Below are 26,359 nucleotides of genomic sequence, written 5' to 3'. Positions count from 1 at the left end.
TATAATAAATATTATTATAAAAATAAGTCTTTTTAATATAATTAGTAGTTTATTAATAAGATTTCTATTAACTATATAGATAATAATTATATTAAGTAATTATTTTATTAAATAATTAATTTAAACTTTCCCTTTAAAGAAAGCTATTTTAATTATACTATAAGGCAAAAGACTTTATCTTAATAAAGTTTAACCTTATAGACTGGCTATAAGATATAGTTAAATATTCTTTAGTAGAATTAATTATAATAAACTATCTATAATTATCCCTTTTACTAATAATCCTAATTCTAAGAGAAGTAATATAATTAATAAAATTATCCTAGGTTACTTATAATTTTATTTTCTAAGATTAATTAAAAATAAAGAGATATTTTAATATAATAATACCTATACTTTTAAAGCTTAAAAAGTCTAGAATTAGCTATAACTATAGGCAAGGAAAGAAAGTATATATCTTATAAACTAGCCTTTATATAGTTTTAATCTTAATCTTATTAAAAATCTATAGAAAATCCTAAAAAAATAAATATATAATATATACTCTAAAATAGCTACTTATCTAAAGTCTACTATAGCTTTAAGCTATTTAATTAAGGTTATAGAGGAATTATAGTAAGAGATTAAAGATAAAGTAATTAAAAATATAATAAAATTAATACTTAATTAAGTTAATATATACTATAATATAAATAGCTATTATACTAAATATTAATATATATAAATAGAATCTACTTTTAATTCTCTAAACAATAATATATAAAATACCTTAATTAAATAAATATAGCCTATAAAATATAAGGTTAACGTAGGAGGGTTAAACTGAGGTAGTTGGTGTTATCCCGGGATGTGTTAGAACTTTTGCCTGCCTACTGTAGCATTCATGAGTCATGAACCGTAATATTTATAAACAACAACACATGCGGCCATATCGTGACATACATTAGATCAGCGGTAGTTTAAATGCAAAAGTGGGATTCTTACACCTTGGGAGTCAGTATAAAGAGACATAAAACAAAGTCAAATATCATTGTGTGGTAAACTCAGCATCAACTATTAGAGTTGCGGTATCCTTGGCCATGCTAGAAATGGCTTTAGACGTGGTGTACTTACCCGCCCACCTATTATGTGTATAAACGAAGGTAGTCCATGTCCACAAGGGATGAGGAACGACCGATGGTCAGAAATTCACCAAAATAATCTCGTACATCTTGCTAGAGCCACCAGTGTCTACTCATTCTACTTTTAAAGAAAGATAACTTCAAGTTATTCGAGCTTTTCAGAATTGAACAATGCCATTGGGACTGTGACTGAGAAAAGTTGTCACCACTGGACCATCCGGGAAGCAGCGATGTCTGAGAGGCACGGCGCCCGCACACGACGACTTGATGGAAGTGAAGAGATCTGGCCGAGTAAAATTGGTAAAAATATACAAAAAATGACTGCCGCACTGCTACCCAACCCACTGTACAGTCAGCCCTCAGATGTGGTTATAAAACCAATGTTGTTAACATGGCCGTTTCTGCTAGGGAACGTTAATATGAGTGCTCATCCCTGGGCGTTACTAAAACCTGTGTTATTTTGGTTTATATACCCCTGGTTAGTCCTCATATTATGGAAGGTGGGTGATGCGGGTTGCGTCTTATGTTGGTGGTTCCTTCCTTGATGTCTGAAGCGGCATCACCAGGTTTCGCTGTAGATACTACCTAGGTACCTTGGGTAGGCGCGTAAACCCTTTGACGCCTGGAGGCGTATCATATGGAATAGAACAGCACAAAAGGTAATGAATGAACATCAAGGTATTGCTGCATTTGACCTGATGCGTCTTTGGTGGGCTATATCAGTTCACAGTGACCTTACCACTTTCCCTAGTAGGCAGTTTGACACCTGAGCGTACGCCATACAATAGGTATGTTACACCTTGCATAACAGGTATGGATGGAAGCCCATGGGCTTGCCTACCTATATGATGCTAGATCAAACTGATGTTCCATCAGCAAGAGATGTAAAAGACAATGGTTAATGTAATAATCTGGCTCTGGTGATCTCCAGGTAGTTAGTTTGAATCAGTAACCAAAATTGAAAAAGACATAAGGCTGCTTCATCTGAACCAGAAAACTTCTAATTCCAGAAGGGATAAAATTATTTCGTGAGGAACCTCCATCAACAAAACCTTAGCATCCAGATAAAGCTAATAATCGGGGTAGTTTAGGGAAGCTGAAGATGGGGCGAGGGTCGCCGAGACTCTGAATGACGATCTATAGTTTTGCGTGAAGGCATGTGAAAAGGTTGATCAGATCAAGGTGTTGGAGCAAAGTTATTTATTATGCTGCAAATGTATGAGAGAAAGTTTGGTAAAAAGTTAGTGCTGGAGTTGATTGCGTATCATCATCACGTGAGGAAAAGTACAAATAAACGAGAAACCCCCCGCCCTTCAGGATCAAATCTTTCCTCATCAGATGTGGTTTCAAAACCAGAAAAGCGTTGATATGAGTGCTCATTCAAAACGTGGGTACTGGGGGAAATATGACAAGGACGATGATGACAACTGATCCCATACAGGCATCAGATGAACTGAGTCCTTGAAAGTATTCAGAAATTCATGGTATTTCGAAATGTAACAGGTATTCTATTGTCCCAATATTACGATAAACTATGTATGCTCTCCATTTAAAAATACGACAAACCACTCCATCCCAACACACCTTCCAACTCCTCTCTCAACTCCTCAACACCATCATAGCCACCCTTGCCCGCAATCTCAGCCCTCTTTGCAGCGCTCAACTCAGCCCACCTCGCTAAAACAGCTCCATCAACAATCGCTCTTCCACCCGCTGCTTCAACGCCTACAGGTCGTATTCCGTCAGGCAACCTATGCGCTTTGGCGTTGAGTCCACCGTGTGGTGTCAGTGCGGGAAGGAGCTGGTTTGTTACGGAAAGGAGACGGCGGTATGCTGTCTCGGGGAGAGAGATTAGGCTGGATAAGTGGCCTGAGGAGGATGCGAGGAGAAGAACGTGTGGGGGGTCTTGAGAAGTTGGTTGGCTAGGGGGTGTTGTTCGTGGGAGGAGAAGAGTTGTTGATGGGGGGTTTGGAGAGACGGAGAAGGATGTGCGGTGGAGAAGAAGATGTCCTTGAAGAGATTTGGGGTCTGTATCAATGTTAGCATGTTTTTGTTAATGTTGTAGGAGAACTTACGCTCGGGGTTGAACTCGAGGATATGCAAATCACCATCTACATCCGCCGCAACAATAGCAAGATCATCACCATCAGGAAGAAAATCCGCCACCACAACTGGTAATCTCCCATGACTTTTACCCAGAACCTTGAAAGTATAAGGTTCCTCGGTATAACCAGCAAACCACACGCCCTTGAAAGCATCAGCCATAAGACAAAGACCAGTGCGAGAAAGTTCGCGCGCGCTGGATACATGACAGCTCATGTCTAGAAAAGCGACTGGAAGAAGGGATCCGTCCTCCTTGAGACCTCTAACCATACACTTTTGACCCTGGGCGACGAGCATAAGACCTTGAGTACCGATTTCTGAAATGGCAGTCACGCCACCGCGGGGAATATCTTCGCGAGCGATGGCTTTGAGACGTCTGTTTGTTTCTGGCTTGCCGGGCTCGGGGATGACGGTTACAATGTCAAAGACGTGTACGCGACCACGGATAGGGAGATCTTCACCCTTTGACACGGCCGTACCGACTGCGACGAGGAAGCGACGTTCTTTTGTATCTTCTGAGACTTCGAGGTGTAGAGTCTTCATGCATTCGATTGATTCACAAGACTCAAGCTCAATGTCGTGAATGACTGTCCAGGTGATGGGACTAATAAGCTTCAAGACACCACGGGGCATAGTTGGAGGGAAAGAGAGTGTTTCCTTAGCCCACTCCTTGTGATAGTCATCGTCTTTGGGAAGCTCAAAAGGTTCGCTTATCATACAGCCTGCGATGTAAGCACCGGTGGGTTGATGATATGCGATACCACGAACGTCAGATCCCAGAGGGACTTTCTTGACCGAGATGCCGAGTTCAGTAAAGTTGGTGTCCGACGGGAACTGAGTGACACGCGCGATGCCCTTGTCGTCTGAGTAAATGAAGCCACGATCACAACCCTCTGTGTGAAACGAGCTCATACCGCGGATACCGAGGCCTTGAAGGCCGATGACGCGAGGAATACTTTTGCTGGACTTCAGGACGAAGCTTGGTGAGGAGCCAGGGATAAAAACGGTGCTGTAGCCGTTGATGTTTGCGCATCTGCGCATGGGCATGAAACGGGGTTGCTCTACATCGTCGTCTTGTTCTGTTTGGGCGGGTGTTGTAGCTAATGTTACGTTGGACGTCTTTTTGAAGCTGAGTGCGGAAGAGAAGTTGCTTTCACCGGGTCTTATATGACGGATAGGTTCGTAGATGGTGAGGTCGTCGGATTGGTTGCGGAGCTAATGATGTTAGATTGATCTAACAAGTGTGGAGGGGACTTACGATGAGGTATGGAGATTGAGAAACGATGTCGCCAAGGTCAGCTACCAAGATCTCACGCAGAGTCTCCTTTGCTAAACCTCGTCGAAGTGTGTAATCAGCCGATAAGTGAGGAGGCACGTAAGAGAGACCTTCAGCAACGTAAACGGGCTTTGAGAGATCAGGGAGAGCGTACACCTATAAAGTCAGTAGCTGCTAACGCGATGAACGACGACACTTACATGTAGTGCACCCGTAGAGCTGAGCAAAAACATCATGATCTTCTCGGTCTCCTTATCGCTGGCATTGAGTTGGAAACCGCCCTTTGTGTCAGCGTACAGGCATCCAGCATGCCACTTTGTGTTTTGTAATGTAGCATCCATCTTTTCCACCTCTTCGAGCTCATTGTTGCTGTCGATTTGAGCTAGCATAAGACTGCTGTCATCACGAATGAGGAGTAGGTAGGGATCAACAATGCTGGCGCTTGTGACTCTTGGTTCTGCGCCGGTCTCCTCGTCCAGCATAGGCAGAATCTGAGTAAGCCCAAGATCTGGAAATGTCAGTATATGTATCAATTACTGGAAGAACAACTCACCTCCATCGTAGGATCGAACTTCAGACTTGAGTACCTGAATGATTCTCATCTGCTTGCCCATTGTCCCAGCCTCCACAGTAAATCCAGCCGCAGGGTCAAACTCGGTATCCTTTAGCGTTTCGAATCCTGCGCCAGTAAGGGCATACACGTCTGATGTCTCGTAACCGTCGAGATCGACCTTTGCCACAATCATGTATTTATCGTGTTGCGCAAAAGCCTCGTACTCATCGCCAACACCGGCGTTTCCTCCAAGCGCTTTAGGCAGTGGTTTGTTGACAGACATGGTCCAGAATCCTCGAGCCTCTGGGAATTCGAATCGTCCAATGATCTTGGGTTGGATGTTTCGGTTGAGAATGGCTAGTGAGCCAGCCTTTCCTCGTCCAACGATGCACGCAAGGTGAAGATCAGACACAACACCATCCGAAAGAGTCATTTCTTCGCTGTCAGGAAGAAATGATGCTTTTCCAGGAGTTAGGTCCTTAATTGGCGCAATGCTGAGAAGGGTATCGTGGATGCGGAAGCTCAATTCGCCTGATCTGCCTCCTCCGCTGAGTGCCTGAGCTGGTTTCGTAGCCGCAGACTCAGTACCGTAAAGATCATCATCCTCATCGTCGTCATCTTCAAGATCCAGCTCGTCCACGTCAAGCGCAATGTCGGTATCAATTAGACGAGGTTTCCTTCTCTTTTCTTGTCCCATCTTCCTTGTCCAGCCCAGCACCACAGAGTCACCCATCTCACTACCGATAAAGAAAGCATTCTTGCCAAGCTTGGATGCTGTGGATGCTCGGCTCTTGAGGACATTGCCTCCGTTTTCGTCTGTGACCATCTTGATGCTGAGTCCAGAGACTGTTCGACCATCGATTTGGAATGACACAATAGCAATTTGACCATCGTTGAGAACGAGTAACAATTCGCCGTTTTCGATATGTAATTTCTCAACAACACAGTGCTCTAATCGTAGGTTCAAATCCGCTTGGTCTGTCAGACTAAAAGATGTAATCTGTCGAGCCATTGAGTTCACAGCAACACCATTGGCTTTACCCGACTGATCAACATGGATCAGCTCGTTCTCTCCGATGAGCAAAGCACCACCAACTGGCGCCGGCAAAGCGAGAATCTTGAACAAATCTCGAGGAAGGTCGGTAACAGAGAGGATAGTCGTTGAAGCTCGTTGTTGAAGGTCTAGCGTAAACACCTTGTATGTAAGATGATCTTTTTGCCCAAGGGAGTGCGCTCGTTCCTGACTAGACGACAGGATACCAAATGTCGGTTCTCTGTACTCATGCAAAAAAGCAAAGTGCACGGGATGAAGCAGACTGGGATCAAGAAGCGGAAGACGGAGGACAAAAGATGGTGTATATGGTGGTTCTAATGTGTCGCTATCTCCATTGGCGACTGTAGCAGTCTCCTTGACAGGCCGTGGCCCGTCGAGATCCTCATCCCAATCATCCATCTCTAAATCTTCTTCCGCCTGCCGGAATGGTAGAATAGCGATATTGCGCGAACCGAATTGAAAGGCAGCGCATCGACTGCTAGGATCTGCTTCAAGGTAATTCGCATACTCGTCAAAGGAAACTTCCCATGGCGCACCATGTAGCTCTTCTTTTTCGTAGTAGTGGATAGAAATAGTCTCCAGGGTACTCTTCTCAGGGTCCCATACAGCCATACATAGCTTGGCAGCCTTGTATGCTATCAATAGAGCTTCACCACCACATTTTGAGTGTTTGGTCTTGACCTTGGCCAGACCAGTGATTGCTCCGGCAAGTGGAAGCTCTGCGACAAGGACTAGCTTTGTGTTGTTTGCTCGATCGGTCTTGACAATCATTGACTCGCCGCCAAGAAAAGACGACTCAAGACCATCATCATCGTTTGCGCGGTGATCGAATTCGGGTTCAGGCTTTGTAGGTTGAGCAGGTTGGTTCTCGGGATCGAATTCGGCGGATATGGTCTTTGTTGTAAAGATTTGGAGTAGGGATCCTTTTGCGACAACAAGATTGTTTGCTGTAGCTGAAGTAAGAGATACGATTAAGGAGTGCGTGACAGCTGAAGGAGCTGCGAGCTCGGTGTAGGCCTGCATTTCAGCGAGACCATTCTATTGCGGTCGAGAGAAAAGAATTGGGTTGACCGTTGTTACGGTTCGCGATGCTTGTATTGAATTGACCCAAAAGAGTAGAGCTTAAGCTCAGGACGGATTATCAGTGACCCGTCCTCCGGATAGTCCGCTGTAATACAGTGGAGATCTCTAAAACAACAGGGAGGTATGTACAGAGTAAACCCACTTGAGTAACGCTAGCGTATAGATTGCGTCACGAAACAACTGCTTAAGGTCGAGCTTTGAGCTAACAATCAATACGATCGAATCTTGTTTTCTATCAACTTGCTCTTCTCTGATTGAGTAAAACTCATCACGTTGCTACACCGATTTATCCCGCTTCTTTAGCGACGTCACCCTTGTTTTGATAGATCTCCCTTTAAATCCCCGCGATCTGCCACCAAATCCGCCACGGTCGCGACCTAGTTTAGTAGCTACAACTGCATTGTTGATCTTTGTTAGAGATTCAGCGTCGCTACTATTCATCATGGCCCACGCAGGCCTCGTCCAGACCAGTTTGATCTGGGTCGCTTATGCCGTCGCTGTAGGCCTTTGCCTGATTGCAGCCATCATCACCACATTCACATGGCAAACTCCCCGTGAACGATCCGCCGTCGTCAGTATCGTCGCTATTGTCAGCTTGACTTCCCTGCTCGCTACGGTCCTACTACTACCCGTCGATATCGCCCTCGTTTCTGCCACTGCCTCTGCAACGCTTGGTGCCAAGAAAGATTGGGCCACTCCCGAACGTATCGATAGCATTCTCTACACTCTCAAGGTCGTCTACTATAGCTTGTACAGCTTCGATGCGATTCTCTGTCTGATCGTTATTCCTTTTGCCTACTTCTGGCATGAGGAGTATGACGAGATTGAGGTAGAGGAGGAGGGCCGAACACTGGGCAGCCGCTTCCTGGCCGCAGCCAAGTATACCCTCTTCTTCGTTGCATTCGTCGTGGTTCTGTTCTTGTTAGGATTCTTCGTCCCTGCAGCTGGCGACAGCTCTCAGTCCCACTGGGATCTCGACTACTTCAAGAAGCTCGTTGCTCAAAACCATGGCGAAAAGGCCTTGACTTTTGCCTTGGGTTTGTTACTCACGATGGGTACTTTACTCTACGTTGTCTACACCGGTGCTGGTCTCGCTCTTCTCCCAATTTCCTTCATCAAGGCTGCACCTTCAATCTCGGCCCCTCAACTTCATCAGTCAACCACTTCTCAACTGGAACAGAACCGTGAACGTCAGCGACAGATCGAGATGCGCAACGCCGGCCGACAAGAGGAAATGTCCCGAAAGGATCAACGCGAGTTGGATGCTTTGGTCAGAGAGGAACAGACACTGGTCCGACGTGAAAGACTCGCAGCTGAAGCTCAGGGTGAAGGCCACAGCAAGGTCTATCGGGCTTGGCTCAAGGTGTGCGCCGTCTTTCGACCTGTCAAGCTTATCGGCGGAATCCTTCTACTGCTCCTTTCTGTTCTTATCTGGGTGTCTATGCTCATCACCGGCATTGACAAGGCCAAGAACTCGGTCTGTAAGCAAAAGTGTGGTTACATTCTGGGTCAGATTCATGTTTTCCAGCCCATGAACTTTATCTTTGTCAAGGCTGCCAAGGCTTTCCCTGTCGACTATATCCTCATGGCTTTGCTTGTGCTCTTCTTCTTCAGCAGCTCTATCTCGGGCATTGCGACCGTCGGAATCCGATTCCTCTGGGTTCGCATCTTCCAGATTCGCAAGGGTAGAACAGCGCCTCAAGCTCTTTTGATTGCCACTGTTATGTTGGGATTGATCATCTTGGCTATGAACTACGGTATTGCCATGCTTGTCGCACCCCAATATTCTACCTATGGAACTCAGACCTTCTGCACCAACGAGCCGGCTCATCCCGGAGAGCAACCCGACTGTAGAGACCACTCAGACATGATTCACGCTTGTTCCGAGGCACTCAAGTACAAGCATGCCAAGGATGTTTGTACCCCATCAGTGATGTCAACGTTCCTCAACCGCATCACCATCACATGGCCATTCTTTGGTCTGGTTGACTTCTGGGCCCAGTTTGCCTTCCTTGGTGTATTCCTTGTTGTCTTCGTCACAGCGCTCTTCCGCACACCCAAGCTCGACCTTTCTCAAATTGATGAGGAAGCCGAAGCAGATGAGGAAGAAAGTCTCCTCGCGTCTACTGGTAGACGCTTTGGTGCTACATGGCAAGACGTCAGAGGAAAGGTCGGCAGCTCAGGAAATGACTCGACAAATAACGGCAACGGATCACAATCCGCTGCTTGATTGGTTTTACGTATAAAATAGTTTAAGTTTTCAGATTGATGGAGGTATTGTTAAGCGCAACAACATTGATGTTTTGGAGTTTGTTAATTGGCTTGGGTATCTGTCTTTACGCACTTGTTTTGGGAAAGAATAGCTATGAACCTGAATTTATTATGCTCCGAGTGCTACCTTTTTCTTTTCCTTCTTCTCCGTCTTTTTATCTTTTGTGAATTGCACCGCTTTGTGACTTCTCTCGTCGAATCCAGCCTGTGGTCCACGATGCATCTCGTACCAACATCGCGTACAGTAAACGTCATCGTCGCACTCAGGACATCGTAGTGTTGCATCCTCAAGACAAACAGTACACCAACTTTCCACATCGTCGTCGGCGTAGTTTGTACGTGTAGTCAGACGATTTACCGGTTTTCCTGAGGGTTTGGACGTTGGGACGGATGGTAAAGCAAAGGATGATTCTGCATCCGGAGATGGGGCGCGCAAAGCAGCGAGACGAGCGGTTATGTCGTCTATATCTGCGCTGCCTGCACGAGCCGAGGAAGGAATCTCGTTGAGGTCAGAGGGAACTTCTGGAAGTGCGATATCCGTCTCTGTATCGTTGGGTTCAGAGTCAGACGTCGGTTCTGGATTCGTCTTGGCGAGAGCAGCTTCTACTTCTACCTCATCGCGAAAGCGAGCGACGACTTGATCGACGTCTTTGTTCATGGCTTCTCCATCAGAATCATCCGAGTCATCTTGTTTTTCGTCGGTGTCTTTTGGTATCGCGTCTGCAAGTTGTTCTAGTAGGGCTTTGACCTGTGCATCGTCTGGTTCTGCGCTGAAACCTTCTTCTGGCTTAACGTCGCCTAGAAGTTCCTCTAGCGTTTGATCATCTGTCTGAAACATGGATTCATCCTCATCATCTTTGGGGAGTTCCTTTTGGGTCGTACTCTCAGGTTGAGGTTTGTGCTTTGAGGACTTTTGAGCTGGTGGAGATGGTTCATCGCTGCGTTCTCGCAAGGACTTGAGACGAGCGGTTAGTGTATCTTCACGAGTAGGAGTCTTCTTCCTCTCAATAAGATCGACATTTATTCTGAATAATGTTAGTTTGAGAGTGATATGAGGTTGGGGATAAGTTTACTCTGTTGAAACGGGTTTGTCGGATCCTGCGCTTTTGCCTCGGAGGGCATCTAAGCGATCGAGGAGAGACTTGTCGAGATCGTTGGGCATTGTGAGTTTGTTCAAAGATGTTGTCGGTAGAGTTTAGATTGATTGCCTGACGTTGAGAGATGATGTCGTGGTGAAGAGAGATTGAGGCTCTGACGTGTAGCGGGGGCGGGGCATGGTCTTCATCGTCTTGGCTATACGGGAGAATGACTTGAGATGGTGATGCCAAGTATTGGACTTGAAAAGAAGAGTCTTGGTGTGAATACATCAATGATAGAGATTCAGACTTTGAATTGTTTTTTATAATATTCTGTCTTCAGTTCATGATGGCTTCATTATCTGATGGTGCAGGACCCTTGCGACAGAAGCTGAATAAAGTTACTCGTCAATCTATGTGGTAATAATGACTTGATCAACAATATCCCTTGATCCTGATCTCTTGGCACTGAATCCTTTCAAACTTTGACCGGCATAGACTGTGATGTAGTGAGCGAGCAGGATTTAATCATACGACGCGCGTCTGCATGCTGACGGCTTAACATACGCAAGCCATACCAACGCGAGATCAAAGACAAAATTAGTAGATCAGTTTATGGTATTTAGACCATGCTCTTAGGTCATTTATTTTGACACCCTAAAGTTTAGGAACTAACTTTAGGTTCTGTTGCCCACTAACCGGTGCTGTTTGACCCCTGAAATTCGATAGTGGATCAGTGCCTGGACCGGTACCTATTTTAGTGCATCACGCCCCTTATCTAGTCGCTATCGTCGTCAATCACAGCACTAAAGAAGCAATTAAAGGAATGAGGTCTGACCGGCATGACGAATCTTTAATAAATGTATTAATGTTGTCAGCAGCTATTTTCACCAGATAGGGCATAGAAAAGAGGATTAAAAGAGCCTTATTTTTTCTATAAAAAGAGGGGAATTAGCTTATTATTTTAGGTAATAAAGTAGCCGAATTATATAATATAAGCTTAGCTAATTAAGGCTATATAAATATTAATATATCCCCTATTTAAATACTAATATTATAGGCATTTAAATAAATAATAAAGCTTTAAAATACTTTAAAATATATTTAATAAAGCATTTAGCTAGCTATAATATAAATAAAATAGATATTTATTAAATAATAATAAAGTAAATAACCTTATAATTATAAAATATAGCGCTATAATATAGCTATAAGTATATACTTTTTATATAAAAAATTCCTCTTTTTTTTTTTTTTTAATTATATTTTTATAATAATAAGCTTATTATAATGCCTTATATTACTTAATAAAGTATATACTTAATATTTATAATATTAATATATTATAGGCTAGAATTTAATTATTTACTTATACCTTTAGTATTTCTATTGCCTATTGCCTTATAAGTTAAAGCTCTTTAAGCTTATAATATCTTATAATAGCTAACTCTTAAGTAATTTAATAAAAAGTAAAGGAATACTATATATATAGCTACTATATATATTATATAAGTAATATATTAGTAATTAGCGCAGCTTATTAATACCTCTGCTACTACTATTAAGACTATTACTGCTGCCTCTGCCTATAAGCTTTAATACTATAATTTAAGCTTAATTTATATAATTTAATACTTTAAATAGCCTCTATTCCTTGCCTATTATACCTTTTAAGGCATTAGCCCCCTATTAATTTTATTAGTAAGCAGTTTTCTATGCCTTATTTAAGGTACTTCTATAGTCTTTTTATAGAAATTAAAAAGGATCTGCTTTACTATTATACTATTTTTAATAGTTCTTAGTATTATATACTATATTTCTTAAGTAATTATAATTATAAGGCTATATAAATATACTTTATTTTCTTTAATTAAGCTTCTTATTAACTTAAATTATACTTTTAAGCCTTTTTAACTTAATCTTTTAATCTATTAGCTAGCTAATATAGCTAATAAGGTAAAAAGTAATATCCTTACCTTAGATAAGCTTAATAAGCTTAATAATATAAATAAAGCTTCTTTTTTTTCTTTTTTTACTTAATTAAGCTTACCTTATTAATATATAAGCTAACTTAATAATATAAGAAAAGAAAAAGCTTAAGAAAAGTATTAAGAGGCTTTTACCCTTATTTAAAGAGGGATTTACCTCTTTATATTACTTTAATATAATAAAGTAAGCCTTTATTATTCTAGGCCTTCTAGGCTATAAAGTTCTCTCTTTTTCTATTAAGGCTATTACTTTTACTATTTAAATATAAGTTTAATATTATATTCCTTAAGTATTATATATAAATTAATATTATAAATAGCCTTACTAGTAATATTACCTTTAATACTTTTTTTTATATTATTATAGCTAAAGTTATAGCTTTATTATAACCTTAGCTATAGCTATAAATATCTATTAAGTATATTAATTTTCTTTTTTTTATATACTTTAGCATTTAGTTTTTATATATATATTATATTAAGGTATTTAAGCTATTTTTTCCTTTTAATATAAGGAAAGTAAATAAATATATCTTTTTATATATTTTAATACTTTTTACTTTTTATTTCCTTGCTTTATAATAACCTATAATATATTTAAAAACTCTTTAAAGTGCTTAAATTATTATTATAATAATACTTTTATAAGCCTATCTGCTAGTATATTAGCTATTAGTAAATATATAACTTTAAATAACTTTTTTAAATACTTTTACTTTAACTATATACTTTAAATATTAATATAATAAAACCTTATAGTTATTTAAAAGCTTTAATTAATTATAAGTTTAATAGTTTATTAATTATTATATTTAATATTATAAAGTAACTTTAAATTAAAATATAAATCTTAGAAAAGGCACTTTATTTTTATTATTTCTTTTACTATATATTTTAAAGTAAATAGTTTAGCTTTAATAGTTAAAGTTATTATTATTAATTACTTTAATACTTTTTAATAAATTATTCCTTTAAATAAGCTTATAAAATAGCCTTATAATAATTTCTATATATTTATATTATTAGTAAATAAAGTATTACTTATAATAATAAGAGCTTATAGCTTATTATATTTACTATAAATTAAGCTATTAAATCTTATAAAGTAAAGATAATAAATTACTTAAAGAGTAGCTTTTTTATAATAAGCATTTAAATTAGTAAGGAATTATAATAATAAGCTAGCTATAAAGGCAATATTAAGTTATAATATAACTGCTATATAAAGCAAGGATTTAATAATTTTTTAATATTTTTTTATCTTATTAGGTAATACTTAGTTTTTATAAGGTAAAAGCTTTACCTATAAGATTAAGGTTAAAGAGAAACTATTCTAAGTATTTTAATTAAATTTAATTACTATTTTCTTAATATATAAATTATAATATAGAGAGATAATATAATTTAGCTAATCTCTAATAATCTTAATACTAAGAAATTACTTAGCTTTTAAGTTATATATAAATTTAAATCTTTTACTTCTTTTTAAGTATTTAATAAGCTTTAAAGCAGTATTTAAGTTATTTTTATAATAAAAGATTAAGATATTATTAATAAAGAAAATTAAGTATACTTTTCTCTTTAAATTATAAAAAGAGTAGGATTCTTTTATACTTTATTTAAGTCTAAATTTATATAATTTAGCAGTAAATATATTAAACTAGAGCTTAAGTAAATCTTTAAACTTATAGAAAGCTTAATTAATCTTAAGGATAAAATTATATTCTTTAAATCCTAGGGAAAAGTAATAAAATATATAAAAACTACTTTATTATCTTTATATATTTATAAATATATTCTTAATATTTAATTACTTAATTTTAAGATTAAATTAAATAATTAAAGCTATTATTAGGTAAAAAGAGTATACTATAAGTATTACTATATATATACTTTTAAGTATTATATCTTAGAAGTTTTTATATACTATAATCTATACTTTATAGTATAGTAAAAACCTATTTTAATTATATTTATATATAAATATTTACTTTATTAGTAAAGGCTTAATTATAGCTTTTTCCTACTTAACCTTTCTCTAGGTCTTCTTTTTAAGAAGCTTTATAATCTCTATATATACTGCTTACTTAAATAGTATAGTAAATTAATACTTTTTAAGCTATTTTTATATCTTTAATATAAATAAAAGGCTATCCTAATAATATTTCTAGTTATCCTTAAAAGTAGCTATTATTATAATCCCTACTTAAGGATTACTTTTTTTCCTATTAGCTATATAAAGAATTATAATAAATACTATTTTAAGCTTATTAAGATTTTTATATACTTTTTTTAATTAATTAAGTATAAAGAAAATATTAACTAAATCTCTATAAAGCTTATATAATTATTAATTAAAGGTAATACTATACCTTTACTTTTTAGCTTCTTAAATTTATATATTTTAATATATTAATTCTTAAGCTAAAATATAATTTACCTTATTTCTTAATCCCCTTAGTTAACCTTATAATTAGGCTAAAGGCTACTTTAAGTAATTATAATTTCCTTTTAAATTAAGTATAATCTATACTTTAAAAGGCTTAATTAAATTATCTAGAGCTTATATTATTATTAATAGTAATAACTTTCTTATTATTATCTATAGGCTATATTTAATACTTAATAAAAACTTAGCTTTAGCTTTACCTATTCCTTAAGTATTTCTATTTAAATCTCTTATTTCTTTATAAATAAATAAAATATTACTTATTTATAATAATAAGCCTATTATATTAGTTTCTTTATTTATTTATTTATTCTTAAGGAAATTATTATTTATTCTAGCTTATAATATATTTATTAATATTAAATACTGCTTTAAAGAGTTAATTTCTTTAGTATTTTTACTTTTATAAGTATTACTTATATCCCTATACTATATACTAGGCTCTAGGGTTTATTAAGGTATTTAAAGTCTTATTAGTATTTAATTTATTATATATATAAGTAAGTAATTTATATTTAGTTTAATAGTAATTATATTTTCTTTAAGTAGCTACTTATATAGATTATATATTTCTATCCTTAAGTTTAAGCCTATTAACTATTTTTAAATTAGCTAATTATATATATTTAAGAGGATATTATATTTTAATATTATAATTAATTTAATTTAATTTTTTAATTTTATTAATAAAAGCTTTATTATATTTAATTTATTAGGTTAATAAAAGGTTATTTTATTAAATATTATATTCCTTAATATAATTACCTTTTTAAGCTAAAATACTTAAATTCAGTATATATTATATACTATATAGCCTATAAAATACTTAATATATACTCTAGGGCTTATTTTAAATACCTTTTTTTATTTATTAGCTTCCTTATTTTTCTTTAATAGATAGGCCTTATAATTATATATATAAATGCCTATTTAATTAAGGCAGAGGTTAATTATATACTCCTTTATTAGTAATAGAGTATAATTTCTAAATTAAAACTCTAAAGCTTTTAATAAGAATATATTATTATTAGCTTACTAAAGGCTTTAATTAAATAAATAAACTGCTACTATAATATTCTTAGGCTATAGCTTTAATAAAAGCCTTACTCTATTTAATATAATATTTAACTTTATTATTATAATTTTATTAGCTATCTTAATTACTCTATTTAGCTTATAAGTATATAATAGAGGATATTTAAAAATTATCCCTTTAAAGTATATTTAAGCTTATAATACTATATTCCCTAATATATAAATTATAGCTATTTTATTATTATAGTAAATAATATAAATAATAAGGCTAAATTATTATTTAACTTACTTATTATAAAATTAAAATACCTTAAGAATAAAAGCTATACTCTTATTTAGAAAAGGCAAAGTATATAAATAATTGCTATATTTATTTTTAATTATTAATAGCTATTAATTTCTATTATAGCCTTTTTTATAGTCTTAAAGATCTTAAAAGATATATTAAAATAGTCTAGGTAAATATTATTTAAGGGATTTTTTATTAATTATTTAAATTACTTTTACTTAGGTATAGATTTTATAATTAATATCCTTTATCTTATTAATTTAAATACTATAAGTATTATTTATAAGCTTCTTTAAAGTATCTTTATTAAAATAATTTACTTTTAAGTATTAAAGTAAGTTTAAGTTAATATATAGTTATACTTAATCTTATATATATTAAGTATAATTATATTATTAGGTATATATAATAATAAAGAATATTAGTAATTATATAATTAGAATATTATTATAAAGTATTATTTAATTATTATTAAAATAAGAGTAAATAGGTTTATATTAAAGGAATATTAAATTAAAATAATAATTAAGATTAATAATAATAATACTATTTTTTAATATATTAAAGTATAGTATATAATTAAAGTCTATATATTAAAGCTTTTTTTTCTATAATAATACCTTTAATATAATATTTATATAAAATCTATTAATAACTTAAATATTTTTAAAAATAATACTCTTAATATATTTCTTATTAATACTATTAAGTATTTTAATAATTACCTTTTAGCTATAACTAATAATTAAGAATAATAATACTTTTACTTAAATTACTTTACTTTTATTAAAAGGTATAAAAGTATAAATAATAAGCTTATTAATTAAATTAATAAAATATATAAAGCTATAAGTATTAAAAATAATATTCTTAGAGAAAGATCCTTAGCTATAGCTATTTAAATAAATAAAAAAGTTATATTCTTTAAAGAGATTTAAATTAAAAGTAATAAAATATTAAAGTATTTTATTTTAATTAATATTACTTATAAAGCTAGATTAGCTTAAGTTATTACTTAGGCTAGGGATTATTATCTTTTTCTTTATAAGCTTTACTTTAAGGTTATAATACTTAGTTAATATTACCTTTTAAATCTTAAGAATTTCTTTTTTAATTATTCCTTTAAAGAGCTTTATTTTCTTATAAAAAAATACTTTTTTTAAGATATTATAATTCTCTATATATTAAAGATAATTTTATAAGTAAAGGCATTTTATTTAAAATTAAGGCTTTTTAATTTTATTCTCTTTAGGGTTAAGTATATTATTAAGTATAATAAATATAATATAATATATAGTACTTAAAGCTTACTTAATAATAATATTAAGCTTATTTATATATTAATTAATTAATTTAATATTAACTTTATTTTTATTAAAATTAATAATATAAAGTATTTATTATATTTAGCTAGGTATAATTTAAGCTTAAATTACTATAAGGAAATTAAAAGTAATTTAATTTCCTTAGATTTTAAAAGCTTTATATTATATAATATAATAATAAACTATATACTATTTATTAAGCTATTTATTAGAATTAATATATATACTTTTTACCTTTTTTATATATATATTATATACTTTATAAGTATAAATAATAATACTTATAGCTTAAGGAGTAAAATACTTTTTAAGTCTTTTTATAATATAATATAGAATATAACCCTTAAGATATTTTTCTTTTACTTTTTTAAGTATAATATTAAATATTCCTTTATTAATTATTAACTATAAGAAAGTATAGACCTTTTTATTTTTAATCTTTTAAATAAAATACTTATTTTATTTAAATATATTAATCTTTTAAAATATAATATATTTATAATTAACTTTATTAAAAGTAAGCTTAAAAAGCTTTAAATTATTCTTAAGAAAATCTATATTATTTAAATAAATAATATAAAGCTTTATAATATTAATAGCCTTTATTATATACTTAATAAAGTATTTATCTTTATAATTAATAATTAAAATAGCCTTAAGAGGCTTTATTTAATTAGCTTTTTTATTAAAGAAACTTAAGTTAATATATACCTAGGTATTAATAGTATTAAATTTAATTTAAATATATTAAAGCTAATATTACTATTAAATACCCTTTTTAAAGTATAATATTTCCTTAAGCTTAAAATTAAAAGTAATAAATTAAATAGCTATAATTAAAAATAGTAATATAGAGAAAATTATATTCTATTAAAAGAAAAAGTATTAAAAAGGATAAATTTAATACTTAAAATAAATTAAAAATAATAATTTATTTAAATTAAAGGTTAAAGTAGTATAAGTTTCTAGAATTACTTTTACTTAGGCTTATAATTATTATTAGCAGCTATTTTTACTAAATAAAGTATAAAAAAGAGAATTAAAAAAGCCTTATTTTTTCTATAAAAGGAGGGGAATTAGCTTGCTATTTTAGGTAATAGAGCAGCCGAATTATATAATGCAAGCTCAGCCAATCAGGGCTATGCAAATGTTAACAATTAACTATACAATTGTTTATTCCTATCATCACCATGTCCTTCTATATTCATTCCTCGTCATGTTTTCCTTTTAATCGCTCGGTGCGAGATCTGTAAAGATCACAGCACTTGTACTCTTCGTCTGGCTTCTCATAGCTGTCTTTTACAACTACAGCGATGTTTCCTTTTTGAGTTCAACACCTTTGCGGAATACATATACAGGCAGTTCCGAAACCTCTAAACTAAAAAGTATAGACTCTATTAGACTTGGCGCACAATACTTTGTGGATTATCCGTTGAAAGACAAGCCGAAAGAGATATTCGGAGAATTGGGACAGAGAACCCAACTACTACGAACTTGGATTGAGGAATTGGAGGACCATGAAGCGAACGAGAAGCAGGAGACAGCAGAGACTATTGGGCATTTGGTCCAATCTCTATTCCCTTGGCTTAACTCGATAAATGGTGTTTCGCCGCCCCTGGCTAATATCTACGACCGACTCGGTATCTCATACAAAAAGACGAGCGCAAAAGGCTATACAGCACCAGCTGGCATTGTCATTCCTACTGGCGACAATACCCTCCGATTCGCATGTCATCTCATCGCATCTCTGACACAAGTCCACAACACATCCCTTCCTATCCAGGTCGTATACGCCGGAGACGATGACTTGTCAGCCCAAGGGAGAAAGAAGATTCAACAAGCAGCCAACGGTGTGCATATCGAGATGCTGGACGTCCTCACTGTTTTCAACGATACATCTCTCAAGCTTGCAGAGGGCGGCTGGGCGATAAAACCGTTCGCTGCCTTGGCAAGTCATTACGAAAAAGTCATTCTTCTCGACGCAGACGCAGTTTTCTTCCAAGATCCACAACGACTTCTCCAACAAGACCGATTCAATGAAACCGGAGTGTTACTCTTTCACGATAGACTCCTCTGGAAGAATGGGTTTCCTGATCGACAAGATTGGTGGCACGATCAGATCAAACATCCCAGCCCCGAAACAGACAAATCACTTGTATGGACGGAACGGTATTCCGAAGAGGGGGATTCGGGTCTTGTGGTAGTTGACAAGTCCAGGCTTGATGTCCTGCTTGGGTTGATACATATCGGATGGCAGAACTCGGATAGAGTGAGGAATGAAGTTACGTACAAGATTACGTATGGCGATAAAGAGAGTTGGTGGATTGGATTCGAGGCTACAGGATCGAAGTATTCATTTTCGCCACACTATGGTGGTATCGTGGGTTGGTTGAAAGACGAAAAGAAAGAGGAAGTTCGCGTGTGTAGCTTTGTTATAGCGCACGTGGACCAAAACGAGAAATTGCTTTGGTATAATGGCGGTTTACTCAAGAACAAAGCCGTCAATCAGACAGAATTTGAAGTCCCGACACATTGGATGATTGATCAGACTTGGCACAAGGGTGGGAGTAAGAAGGATATGAGTTGTATGGCTGGAAATATAGCCAGTGAGTTGACTCCTGGAGAGAGGGATGTGCTGAAGAGGGCGATTGGTGTTGCTAAGGATGTTGACGAGAAGTTGGATCTGATACCATCTATATAGGCTGGAAGGAGCATTGCAATAATACTTGATGGATTGTTTATTTTCATATCATGTTATGTTATGCATCAGATAAATAAGAGAAAATTGCCATTTGTAGCCTAGAACTGATCTACTAACTAGGTAGCAGAAAAATAGCCTCCCAAGTCTTAGGGTATAAAAATAAGTAGTCTAAGAACTATAGACTAAGAAGCATAAAGTGACCTATTAATTTCGTCTCTTATGCTTCCAGCGAAATCTTTCTAATACCCCGAGGCTGATGTTTGTAGCCTGGTGAATAGACCGGGTTTTGAACGAATTTCCCGACTCCGCGCCGTTGTAAGAAAGACGGATCCGGAGTGGGTCCCGATCGTCGGACAATTTACGAAGACCGAAGACCGTCATCCGGAAAACAATACGATTAAACCACCGAAAATGAGCCCATAACGATTCAAATAAAATAATATATAAGAATGAAGAGATAACTGGATAAGCAAATTATACTCAAACACTTAATTCCTCATTTACACAGACATGGCTCTTCGTTTATCTCTATCACGGCCTGTACCTCTAATCGCGACGGTTACAGCCAGCGCAATTGGAGTGGGAGTCCTTTCAAGAATGATGTTCAGCACAGCAGCCGCAGAGTCGAATTCTCCCCAGAAGGTTTTCGGTGGATTTGCCTCGGTCAAGTTGCCGCTGCATAGTTCCGAGTATGAGTCTCACGATACAAAACGGTTGCGATTCAAGCTACCACAAGAAACTGCCGTCACTGGCCTTCCATTAGCTTGTATGTTGCCCCTATAATATGGTATTATTTGGATGCTAATTTAGCTGTATAGCGCCTTTGTTGACGCTTACTTGGCCCAAGGGATCATATTTACCCACACCTCGACCTTATACTCCCATCTCACCACCAGGTACGATCTCCATCCACAATAAAGTAAGACAACTAACATCTCCAGATGAACCAGGATACATGGACCTTCTCGTCAAGAAATACCCCAACGGAAAAGGAAGCAACTACATGCACTCCCTCCAACCAGGCGACACACTATCCTTCACATCCCTCCCACTGAAATCAGCATGGAAGACCAACGACTTTCCACACATAACCCTCATAGCAGGTGGATGCGGCATCACGCCAATTTTCCAACTCGCCCAGGGTATTCTTCGCGACCCTCAGGAAAAGACACGCATGACGCTCATCTTTGGAGCAAAGTCAGATGAGGATGTTTTACTCAAAAAGGAAATTGATGGTTTTGCGAAAGAGTTTCCTGAGAGGTTTGAGGTCAAGTATACTGTTAGCAATCCTGCACAAGGGTCAGAGTTGAGGAAGGGAAGGATTGATAAGATGTTGTTGGAAGAGGTGCTTGGGTCAAAGGTTGGGAGGGACACAAAGGTTTTTGTGTGTGGACCTGAAGCAATGGAGGATGCGCTTGTTGGAGGAAGGGGGAAGGGAGTTTTGGGAGAGATTGGGTTTGAGAAGAGTCAGATTCACAAGTTTTAAGACTGTCAAAAGCAGAGTTGGAGGGGAGTGTGTTGGGAGCAGTCCTGTTTAGATATGACCTGCATCTAGAATATTGTAATATTACCATCAACTAATAGACTACAAAAATAAATAGCCTAAGAATTATGACCTAAGAAGCATAAGCTGATCCACTAATGTCGTCTCTTATGCTTCCAATGGTCAATCTTCAGACCTACGAGGAGATCCGATCGAGTACCAACAGGGCCATGTAACAATAACAATAATTACTTCTTTTCTTGTTTACAGCCTAATTACCAGTAGCAATACTATGTCTAACTCCCAAACTTCCATTCGTCAAAAGCGATCTCGCATCCTTCTTCACAACTTCTTCATCCGCCCTCTCCAAAGCAGATCCATAACCTCCACCACCAGGCGTAAGAATAATCACCCGATCACCCACTCCAAAATGCGACGTCTTTCTCGGCCCTAGCGAAACTTGTCTCGTAGAACCCGTAACAGGATCCTTTCGAACCCAGATATTCTGTCCTCTCTGTCCCTCACCTCCACCCTCAAGTCCATACGGCGCTGTAACTCTTCGATCGGTAAGAACAGACACTTGAAGAGGCATGCGGAATTCCATTTCTCGAACACAGCCATCTCCTCCGCGCCACTTGCCATCACCGCCGCTTCCCTTGCGAATAGAAAATTCGTGGAGAATAACGGGGTATCGCTTCTCGAGAATCTCGGGGTCTGTGATGCGTGTGTTTGTCATGTGAGTGTGTACTGCACTGGCACCATGCCATCCTAATCCTGCACCTGCGCCTCCGCAGATGGTCTCGTAGTAACCAAAGCCTTTTGTTACTTCGCCGGTTACAGGATCTGTACCACCGCAGCCGAAACTGAGGTTGTTCATCGTTCCCTGGGAAGCGGCTGCGGCGTTGAAAGCGCGGAGGACGAGATCGGCTACCTTTTGGGATGTTTCAGTCGTGCAGCCTACGGTTGCTGCTGTTGGGGAGGGTGAGAGGATGGTGTTGTCGGGGCAGATGACTTTGATGGGCTTGAGACAGCCTTGGTTTAGGGGGATATCGGTGCTGATCATTGATCGGAGACAGTACTGGAATTTGTTAGCTATTGTTCTAGAAGTATGCGTGGGTTACGTACCATGATGACAGAGTATGAGCAGGTAGGAGGTGCATTCAAATTACCAGAGTGCTCAGGACCAGTACCAGTAAAGTCAAACACTGCTTCACCGGTCTCTTTGTCAATAGTGACCTTGAGCTTAAACGGAATACCATCGTCGTTGTACTCGGTCGCCTCAAGAACACCATCGTACTTGGCAGCAATCTGCTTCAGCAGATCCCTAACAGACTGCGCGGCGTTGTCCTGGATAGCATGCATGTACAGCTGAACAACAGGCCAAGTAAACTCCTTGATCAGAGATCGAATCAGTTCGATACCCTTCTGGTTGGAAGCCACAGCAGCTTTGAGATCGGCAATGTTCTCGGTGAGAGTACGTGTGCCACTGCAGCCGGGGAACGAAGCAGGGTCTTCGTAGAGGTGCTTAATAAGACCAGCTTCATCAAAAACGCCTTGGTCGATCATCTTGAATGATTCAATAGCAGCACCTTCTTGCCAGAGTTCGGTCGAGTTGGGAGGCATAGAGCCAGGGACGATACCGCCAATATCGGCATGATGACCACGGTTGGCAACGAAAAAGATAATCTCCTTGGGGTTCTCTTCGTCATCGAAAACGGGCGTGATGGTGGTGATGTCGGGGAGATGGGTACCGCCTGCTTGGGGATGGTTGCTGATGATAACATCGCCCGGCTTGAGCTCACCAGTCTTGTATCGCTTCGCTTGGTACGCGATAGCAGTGCTCATGGAGCCAAGATGGCTAGGAACGTGTGGTGCATTCGCGACAAGACCTCCGTCAGAAGAGAAAATGGCGCATGAGTAGTCCAGTCTCTCTTTGATGTTGACAGAAATGGATGTCTTTTCCATGGTGTGACCCATCTGTTCGGCGACAGTCATGAAGCGATGGCCAAAGACACTAAGTGTAACAGGATCGACGGTCTCGGTTGCGACATTCTGCTTCTCGGCCTTGTCGACCTCGAGAATGACGTGCTCGGGAAGAATAACTCCCTTGCTGAGATGGTCTACCACGATGGTCTGTGTCTTGTCAATGATCATGGCTGGGCCTGTGATGTGTACACCAGGACTCATAGACTTGAGCTCGTAAACAGGAGTCTCGGTCCAACCGTGTGTCTCAAAGAAGATCTTTCGGGAAAAGATGGGCGTAGGAACGGGAGTCAGACCGTCGGATTTGTACTTCTTCAGTTCCTCGAAGGGACTTGAGATGTTGAGAACGCGCGACTTGCCGACACTTCGAACACGAACATCGTCGATAAGAATGTCGCGAGATTGAGAGAAGCCAAACTCTTGTGTATGTCTCGCCGTAAAAGCAACGCCTGCATCAGCGACATTCTCGGATACAGGGATCATAAGAGAGGTGTCGCTTCCTTGGTAGCGCATGTTGAGGAAGTACTCATGCTGAGTAGACGCGGCATCGAACCCTTGCGATTCAAGACCTTGAGAACCCTTGGAGGATAGAGAATCCAGACGGGCTTTGATCTCGGGGATGACCTTTTCAGAAAAAGTAATGGCAGAGGGCTCTTGGTTCTCTACTACGACGTCGGCGAGGGCCATGCCGTAGGCAGAAAGAATGCTGGAGTAGCATGGAATAATGGCTCGCTTGATACCGAGGTCTCGAGCAATGAAAACAGCGTGTTGGCCACCTGCGCCACCGAAAGATCCAAGGTTATGACTTGAAGCACCGTATCCACGACCTTCACTCAATGTTCGGATGGGTCGAGTCATGGTAGCGTTGGCAATAGAGAGGAACCCAAGGGCCAATGTCTCGGGTGTAAAAGGTTCGCCGCCATCCTTTTCCTTGTTGACTGTCTCTGTCAAAGCAGCAAACTTCTGTCGTACAATCTCGCGGTCCAATCGTCGAGGGAAAAAGTCGGGGATGATTCGGCCAAGGAGAAAGTTGGCGTCTGTGACTGTCAAGGGACCTCCGCGACCGTAACATGCAGGACCAGGGTTGGCGCCAGCGCTGCTTGGTCCGACTTTGAGAAGGCCATTCTCCCAGGCCAGAATGGAGCCACCGCCTGCAGCGACTGTGTTGATGTCGAGCTGGGGAGTCTGGATTGTGACTTCGGCGATGGTGCTCTCAAAGATGTGCTCCAAAGCACCAGAGTATCGAGCGACATCTGTACTTGTACCGCCCATGTCGAAGCCAAGCACAGGTGTACCGTCGGCGTCATCGTAGCATGTCCTAGCCAAACCGACAACGCCTCCCGCAGGTCCACTGAGAACACCTCTTAGTCCAGTAAACTTGGACCAACTTGTGAGACCACCGTCAGACTGACAGATGAGAAGCTTATTAGCACTCTCATCTTCCAATTGTCCCTTAAAGTTCTTTCTGAAACCATCGAGGTATGCAAACGTCATTGGCGTGAGGTACGCATCTGCGACCGCGGATTGACTTCGAGGCACGTACTTGGCCATGGACTGAAGAATCGAGGAGGCAGAGACTTTGAAGCCCATTTCGTCGGCGAGCTTGGCGACTTGTAGCTCGTGGTCGGGGTATGTGTAGGAGTGCATGAGACCGATGGCAATATTCTTAAAGCCTTGGGTTTTGAGGTTGTCGAGGTCGGCGCGCACAGCGGCAAGGTCTGGCTTCTTCATGATCCTCACGACTTCGCCTGTTTGACCAACGACGAGAGCTGGATCTGAAGATACATCGATTGGACCATTTGAAGGCGCTTCGCTTGCGCCTTCAATCGTAACACGCTCGTCAACCTCGACAACAGTCTCGTAGAGTTGCTCGAGACGTCTGACAGACAGATCAAACAGGTCTGGTCTCGCTTGATTGCCGATAAGGAGAACATCTCTGAATCCCTTTGTGGCGAGGAAAGCTACGCGATCACCCTTTCTTTCAAGGAGTGCATTCGTAGCGACTGTTGTTCCCATGCGGATAGACTCGATGGGGTCAAGGTCTAGTAGTGAACCTTTTGGTATCGTAGTTTCTAGCGCATTTTCTAGAATTTGTCGGATACACTCTGTAGGTGCGTCATCGTATTCGTCTGGACAGACGGAGAGAATCTTGAAGACGATGTGCTCTTGTCGGCCAGGTACTTGAGCCCAAGCGTCTGTGAATGTGCCGCCACGGTCAATAGCGATGCGGATACCTTGAGATGACATTGCGAAGAAAAGCTAAGGGGGTATCGGAGAAAGAATATGAGGAATGAGTTGAATGGATGGCATTTTGATGTTTGGATTAAAGATGTTTGTATTATAGTAAAGAGTCTGGGGTAGTGTAAGTGGGTGGATTCAGTGCCTGCCACCAAACACGGGCAGGTCCCGAGATTGATTACTCATCGGCAAATTTGTGTCCAGCCGACTATCACGACCGGCAACTTTGAACTTGCCGATAACATCTCCACTCGGCATCATCAACGTTCCCAAATAAGTCCTTGTTACCCCGGACAGACCCGCATGTCCCCAGACCTTGGGAATCATTTTC

The 26,359-nt window shown here is 38.1% G+C and overlaps 6 protein-coding genes across 6 annotated transcripts; 3 read left to right on the top strand and 3 right to left on the bottom strand.

The window, feature by feature from the left end:
• Positions 1–2,670: 2,670 nt before the first annotated feature.
• On the bottom strand, positions 2,671–7,130 carry FSST1_010465 (cleavage/polyadenylation factor CFT1; the record flags this gene model as incomplete). The annotated part of the gene is made up of 5 exons (XM_083233501.1): positions 2,671–3,149; positions 3,197–4,439; positions 4,483–4,656; positions 4,701–5,008; positions 5,054–7,130. 5 exons carry the CDS (start codon positions 7,128–7,130, stop codon positions 2,671–2,673), a joined length of 4,281 nt encoding a protein of 1,426 aa, XP_083080161.1.
• Positions 7,131–7,632: 502 nt separating this feature from the next.
• On the top strand, positions 7,633–9,420 carry FSST1_010464 (uncharacterized protein; the record flags this gene model as incomplete). Its single annotated transcript, XM_083233500.1, has 1 exon — positions 7,633–9,420. One exon carries the CDS (start codon positions 7,633–7,635, stop codon positions 9,418–9,420), a length of 1,788 nt encoding a protein of 595 aa, XP_083080160.1.
• Positions 9,421–9,570: 150 nt separating this feature from the next.
• FSST1_010463 (B-box zinc finger protein) lies at positions 9,571–10,623 on the bottom strand (the record flags this gene model as incomplete). The annotated part of the gene is made up of 2 exons (XM_083233499.1): positions 9,571–10,486; positions 10,535–10,623. 2 exons carry the CDS (start codon positions 10,621–10,623, stop codon positions 9,571–9,573), a joined length of 1,005 nt encoding a protein of 334 aa, XP_083080159.1.
• Positions 10,624–18,813: 8,190 nt separating this feature from the next.
• FSST1_010462 (mannosyltransferase putative-domain-containing protein) lies at positions 18,814–20,324 on the top strand (the record flags this gene model as incomplete). Its single annotated transcript, XM_083233498.1, has 2 exons — positions 18,814–18,841; positions 19,015–20,324. 2 exons carry the CDS (start codon positions 18,814–18,816, stop codon positions 20,322–20,324), a joined length of 1,338 nt encoding a protein of 445 aa, XP_083080158.1.
• Positions 20,325–20,834: 510 nt separating this feature from the next.
• On the top strand, positions 20,835–21,810 carry FSST1_010461 (cytochrome b5 reductase family protein; the record flags this gene model as incomplete). Its single annotated transcript, XM_083233497.1, has 3 exons — positions 20,835–21,090; positions 21,143–21,220; positions 21,266–21,810. The coding sequence occupies 3 exons, from the start codon at positions 20,835–20,837 to the stop codon at positions 21,808–21,810; spliced, it is 879 nt and encodes a 292-aa protein (XP_083080157.1).
• A 268-nt stretch (positions 21,811–22,078) lies between these two features.
• FSST1_010460 (Hydantoinase B/oxoprolinase-domain-containing protein) lies at positions 22,079–26,037 on the bottom strand (the record flags this gene model as incomplete). Its single annotated transcript, XM_083233495.1, has 2 exons — positions 22,079–22,885; positions 22,933–26,037. The coding sequence occupies 2 exons, from the start codon at positions 26,035–26,037 to the stop codon at positions 22,079–22,081; spliced, it is 3,912 nt and encodes a 1,303-aa protein (XP_083080156.1).
• Between the last annotated feature and the right edge of the window lie 322 nt (positions 26,038–26,359).

This window comes from Fusarium sambucinum, chromosome III (genome assembly GCF_050947815.1).
Source record: "Fusarium sambucinum isolate potato_lamoka chromosome III, whole genome shotgun sequence".
Classification (NCBI taxonomy): domain Eukaryota; kingdom Fungi; phylum Ascomycota; class Sordariomycetes; order Hypocreales; family Nectriaceae; genus Fusarium; species Fusarium sambucinum.
Note: the sequence above shows the minus strand (reverse complement) of the source record. Positions and strands in the feature narration are given on the sequence as shown.